Source organism: Mycteria americana, chromosome 4 (genome assembly GCF_035582795.1).
Source record: "Mycteria americana isolate JAX WOST 10 ecotype Jacksonville Zoo and Gardens chromosome 4, USCA_MyAme_1.0, whole genome shotgun sequence".
NCBI classification, from domain to species: domain Eukaryota; kingdom Metazoa; phylum Chordata; class Aves; order Ciconiiformes; family Ciconiidae; genus Mycteria; species Mycteria americana.
The window spans coordinates 29,797,697-29,803,696 of record NC_134368.1 but is presented as its reverse complement, the minus strand read 5'-3'; the positions used below and the strand labels follow the sequence as shown (position 1 = coordinate 29,803,696).

The window sequence follows — 6,000 nt, the reverse complement described above, 5'->3', positions numbered from 1 at the left end:
CAAATTTCTTCAACGTTCTGCAACTGGTGATTACTTTTTCTTGCAAGGGACAGGAAAACTAGAGATTATCTTTACTGGAGGTCAGTCCTAAGTATCCCCTTGGTATAGTCCATGCTATAGCAGAAGACTGTTCCAGAAAAACAAATTACATCAGTTTACAGAAGATCAAAAGTGGCTGATTAACCCAGGCAAACTTATCTGATATGGTGAAATTAGACTCCTGAAGAGCTGCTGATCCATCCTTCCATCGTTGCCGATCAGGTTGCTAATGGAGCCAGGGCAGTGGACTTGTGCTGGCGTGCTGGTTTTCACCTGTCTGTGGAGTTAAACAGGCTGCTCCCAGAGCCTCATCATGGCAGCTGAAGTGACCTTGGTGTGACATCCTACTGTCTGCGTTGTCTAGGCTTGTACATACTGCACGGAGTAGGCAGGCTGCCCGCTCTGTGAGGTTTAGGCAGAGCATTTGTTGTTCCAGTAAGGCAGTCAGACCAGGATCCTGTAAGGAAGTCGGGAGGTGAGGATCCTGTCAAAATCTCGGGAAGCAGACCAGTAATCTGCAGAGACCTAAATAGGGCTTTTAAAATTGGAAGCAGAACTGGCTGCCTAGACAGAGTTTTGTGAAAGATAAACAGCATCAGCAAGCTAAATGGATTTCAAGCACAGCTTTAATTGTTTTTCAAAGGAATCAGCAAAGGGCGCCTTAGCTGGAACAAGCTCTGAAGTACAATCAGGAAGATTTCAAGTGTACAGTAGTTTGAAAGATAATCAGGCATTTCAGTGCTGAGAGATACTGTAGCAAGTAATGAATAAAGCCTTTTAATGTCAGCATCGACAGTACTGTAGTCTTGGAGTCAATTACAATACCTGCTCTATGTGGTCCTGCACGATGAACTTCACCATCCTCATTAAAATTGACATGCACGCTGATTTCCAAACTCAAACAGTTGTCCCTGCAGGACACTTGATCAGAAGAACAAGTTGTTTATTGCCGATACCTATTGTGTGGGGGACATCCCCCCCCCCCCTTCTCTTCCTTTCCCCCTCTCTTCCCCTCTCCGCCCAAGCATTCCAACAGCCTGTGACAGACTAGCAAGACTTCTGAGTGGATTTTACTGTAATTGCTGCAGAATCCCTTGGACCTTGTATAATGGAAATTATTTGGGTCACCAAATCCTGTTTCCTAATTATAGGAATGAAAAGAAAAAAAAAAGAAGATATAATGTGAAACCATTCTTTTTTCTGGCATTTTTGCTTGTAGAAACCCGGGATAACCCACTCGCTCCCGTTCGTTTTGGCTGCGCTCTGTTTTAACCTTGAAGTCAGAGCTCTCTTTCCTCTCCTCTCCTCTCTTCTCCCCCAGCTCCTCTCACCCCGGAGCGGAGGGGCCCTCCTGCTCCCAAACCCTCCTGGCTGGGGAACGAATCGCTTCCCCCCGCCGCTCTCGGTTTTGTTCCCCCCCGTGGGGAGCCGCGATGATTGGGACGGACGAAGACTTCGCCGCCGCGGCCACCACCACGACGCCCCCAGCCACCCTCCACGCCCAGGCACCGCGCCTCGCCGCACCCACACCCGCACCCGCACCCGGGGGCAGCGGGCGGGCGGCCGAGCGGGTGCCTGGCCCCGGCGGCGGCCCGGAGGGGGCTGCGGCGGCCGCCCTCTGCCACGGGGCGGCCGGGAGGGGAGAGCGGGGCGGAGCGCGGGGCCGCGGGCGGGGCGGGGCGGAGGTGGGGGGGAGCGGCGGGGACCGGCGCCTGTTGCCCCGAGAGAGTTAACGGTGCGGGGAAACTCGCCTCTCCGCCGCCCGTGCCGGGCGCCTGGCAACCGGGGCGCCGCGCATGTAGGGCCGCCGGGGGCTGCCGCCGCCGCCGCCCCCGCGCCGGGCCCCGCGTCCCCCTCCCCGCCCCGGACAAGGCGTTTAACGTGCCCAGGCGTGAAGTATGGCATGCAAAGATGGTTTCTGCCAAGGAGCCAGCCATCGCCATGTCCTCGGGTCTCTCCATCGCCCTCCTGCACTGCCTGTGCCTGGCGACGTGGTGAGTACCCCCGGCGGCGGCGGCGGCGGCGGGGGGCCCGGGGCGGCCGGTCCCGGTGCCGCTGTCCCCGCGGGCTCCCGGCGGCTCCGCTCACCCGTTCCCTCTTTGCCTCGTAGTCTCACCGGGCCGCCAGGGCAGAGCAAAAAAGAGGAGAAATTGTGGCCGGAGAATTTCACCAGCATCCTGAACAGCCTCCTGGATGGCTATGACAACCGGCTCCGACCGGGATTCGGGGGTACGGTGGCGGCGCGGTGCCGGCCGGGGGGTGGGGGGGCGCCGGGCAGGGGCGGGGGGCGCAGCGCTTGCCGCTCTTACCGACCCGTTACCGACCGAAAACGTGTGTGTGCCCCCCGACCTCGCCCCGGGGTCCGAGCCCCCCGGGGAGGGAAGGGCCGGCAGCGAGGCAGCGCCTGGCCCCGAAAGCTCTGGGGGGGCTGAGCGACCCCCGCCGCGGGGGCCCCGCTGGGGCGGTCCCGGGCTCAGCCCCCGCTTCGCTGCTCTGCCCACACCCTGGGCTCGGGCTGCTGCTGTTGCGCTGGAAAAAAAAAAAAAAAAGCCCTGAAGCCGGTGTGCGTTGGCTTGATGAGGATGGAGGGACCTGTCTGACATCCAGATTCTTTTGGTCCTTGGCAGTTTTTGCCCCCTACGTGCCACGAATCGGGTCCCAATAGAAACCAGTGTACTTTTACTAGCCTAAGAGGTCAGGTCTTTGATGGGTTCTGTCCTGCTAGTTAGGGAAAACCAGAGCTCAGGTGCCTAAGTACACCAGTTCTTTACCACAGTCGCTTGAATTCCAGCTTTGATTTAGAAGTAGTAGACTTAATTGCTGTGTAGGAATTAGAAGCGGAGGAGTCTCGAAGTTGCCTTCACCTGTGCTCTGCATGCGGGGGCTTTGTGTCCCTTTCGTGCCCCAGGCTGTTAAGATGCAGTTTTGTGCTGCTGAACAAGCAGCCAGACTCGCTGTTCTTTATTGGTTTTGATGTTACTGTGTAGGGACTTGGAACCGAAAATCATTTGGGTCCAGACGAAATAAAAGTTTATTCTGTAATCTGGAATGAAGATATTAAAAGTACAGATTTTAAAGTAAAAGAAAAAGATTTAAAAAGAAATGCTACGGTCCTTCTCGTGATGCACAAAGCTATAATGAGCATTTTATAGGCTGCTTCCTATACAGGATTGAATGAGATCCTTGCGTAGGTTTATGTTGCGAAATACTTTCTTCCTCCTCTGAAAGTACCTTCTTCATACACGTGACCCATCTACACTGACATGTATGCCAACACGTTCCCCACATGCCATATACAGTGCTCACATGCATGATCGTGATTGCTAAAGGACAACACCTGGCATTGTTGATCAGTCCTTTATTATTTTGAGCGTATGGAATAAATGAGGCCTTCTGTAAGTTAGCTTACACAGTGAGAAGGAAGCTAAATTTATTAGCACCCCGAGGAATCATTGGGAACTGGTAGCCTTTTGCAATTTAGGCTCTGCGGAGAGGTTACAGGCACTTCTGCACGCGTACAAGAGATGTGCTATGTTTGGCATCATTTTGGGTTGAATGCCAACTAATTAGTCATCTAGCAAAGATGCTTTATGAGCATTATCAGATTTCCAAAATTAAACAACTACTAAATATGTAATATGACATACAGTTTATGTTGATTTTTATTTTAATACAGTTGTCCTTTGCAGGATATTTTGCAAGAGTAGGTCTTTTTCCCCAATAAGTGTTGCAGACTTTCAGCAAAATGCTATCAAGGAGAAAAAGTTCATTGCATTTCCTTGAACTTTCATAATGGCAATGTCGAAGTAAATGATAGAGGGAGGAAAAAAACACTCAGATTTCAGCCTGGGGAAAACAATTGTGGGAGAATATTTCACAAAATGGATATTATATTGCTTCTTGCTTCTTCTTCCTTGTAACATCTAAACCACTCATCTTTGAGTTTTGAACTTCTGAGTAACACATGGGGGAAAAAAAAAAAACACGCTTTTTTTTTGAAAGTGATGCCTGCCTCCCTAGCATCTTACAGCAAAAGTTATTTTCACCTGATTTGACAAGAACAGCTTTAAAAAAAAACCAAACAACCAAAACCAACCAAAGAAAGAAATTTCTGCAATTTGTCAGATTTGACTTTTTGACATAACTCAGAGTAATAACTATGGATTAGTTATTAAAATATACACTATCCAAATCAAGTTTTCCCTATTTTTGTGGTGTTTTTTTTTTTTTCCTGATAAATCTTTATGAAAAATGGGATTTGCATCTTAAAAGGGGGTCACTTGCTAGTTTATAGCATAGCAAACAAAATGTCAGAGGGGATGGGAATATTTACAGATGGAAAGTATAGTGTGTTTTGGTACGTTAAAGCTATGTCACTTTCTGATGAACAGCAGAATATTTTTGTTTTATTCTTGAAGCTGATTCACCATCTAGTTTTCACGTGGCTCGAAAAGAAAGGAGGGTTTTATTTGAAGAACAAAAAGCCGCACCGAGGTCTGACTGATGCTGATTTTAAACTTCAAATCAATGAAAACATTTCTAATTCTGGCACAAATGATGTTTAAAATCAGACTTGGGGATGTAGCCAAAATCTGAATTTTGCTGGCATCTTCCGGAGTTGCCACAAATAACAATTCATGAAGATTTTTACATGCAGAGCAAAGTAGAAGATGTTAGATCTTGGAGATTTCCTAAAACTGGATCTAAATTCTCCATGCTATCGTTAATTAGCACAGTTTTTGGTAGTTATGGAGGAGAAGTTAAATTGCTTGAGCATGCTTACAAATGTGGAAATGCTCTCTCAGGAGGGTTTTGAACCTCAGTGGAGTATATGGAAGCTTGTCCTGGTACTTCTTATGCAGAAGCATGGTGTATGTTGAGGGTTAATAGAAGAATGAAGTTCCCCAAGTCATTTGATTGACACCTTGCATTACAAACTCACTTTATTAGATGGATTTAAAAAACCCTAAAAAGTTGCCATCACTTACTAAGCACTGTGAGGTTTGGTAGTGTAATAAACAAAACCAGAAGGGTTTATGAAAAAGGTTATTGAAGACCATTTAACTGAAAGTTCCCATTAAGTTTGGGGGCGGAGGGGAGGGAATCTAAAGAAGCAAGAGAGAAGCAAAGAGATTTCACCTAGAAATTTAATGAAACAAAGCAGAATGGGCAGTTTTGTGTAGGAAAGAAAAAAAAAAAAAACCCAAGTGCTGTCAGGAAGACTTTAAACGCTTAAGAGTTTTGAATTTCGGTAGAGGGAAGGTATTTAGGGACTAATGAATAAAGTAATGCTGTATGATGTTTGAAAATAGCGTGGTGGAATTGAAGTCAGTTCCATTCCCTACACTGTATGCTCCATTTTATCATTATCCTGAATTTCAGAATGCAATTTGTAATGCATGGGTATTTCCTGGTCAAAACCACTCTATAATCTGACAGATCGTAAGAACAGGGTGTTTACAGGTGCCACTTGTAGTGTGATTAATTAAAAGCATTATCTGCTGGAAAACTTCAGGAGTGTTACCACAGTGCTGTTTTGATTCAGCTGGAAAACTTTGAAGCAAAAGCATTTCTAGTTAGACCCTGCCTCCAATTTTAATCTGCTTTTAACAATTTTGGGTATGACACAAAGGGGAACTATAGAGAGTTGGAAAACCTGGATTTTCTCTGAAAATCCCCTTGTTACATTGCTACTGATGATTAGTTTCAAAGTGATGGTGGAAGTCCAGATGACTTTTTGAGGAGCGTTATTCGCTTGAACTAAAAGGCTTGGGTCTGATTTGCTGTTTTAAACACTTGCATGGTTTCAGACTTTACCTGAGCAACTCTTGACATAAGTAAGGGCCTGTGAGATCTGATTCAAACCTGTATTGGATTGTAACTTTAAAAAATGTAATGGTGTCTTTGAAACTTTCATGGTACAGTAACTCATCACACTTAAGACTGCACTTAGGGAAATAG

At 47.2% G+C, this 6,000-nt stretch overlaps 1 protein-coding gene across 2 annotated transcripts in view; it reads left to right on the top strand.

The window, feature by feature from the left end:
- Positions 1 to 1,942: 1,942 nt before the first annotated feature.
- GABRA4 (gamma-aminobutyric acid type A receptor subunit alpha4) overlaps positions 1,943 to 6,000 on the top strand; it is a 38,293-nt gene continuing 34,235 nt past the window's right edge. The window contains exons 1-2 of one of the 2 annotated variants that reach the window (XM_075499200.1): positions 1,943 to 1,971; positions 2,150 to 2,268. In XM_075499200.1, coding sequence (XP_075355315.1) covers positions 1,943 to 1,971; positions 2,150 to 2,268 — 148 coding nt within the window. Of the gene's footprint in view, positions 2,034 to 2,149; positions 2,269 to 6,000 lie in introns of both variants that reach the window. The other variant, XM_075499199.1, reaches the window with a different exon arrangement.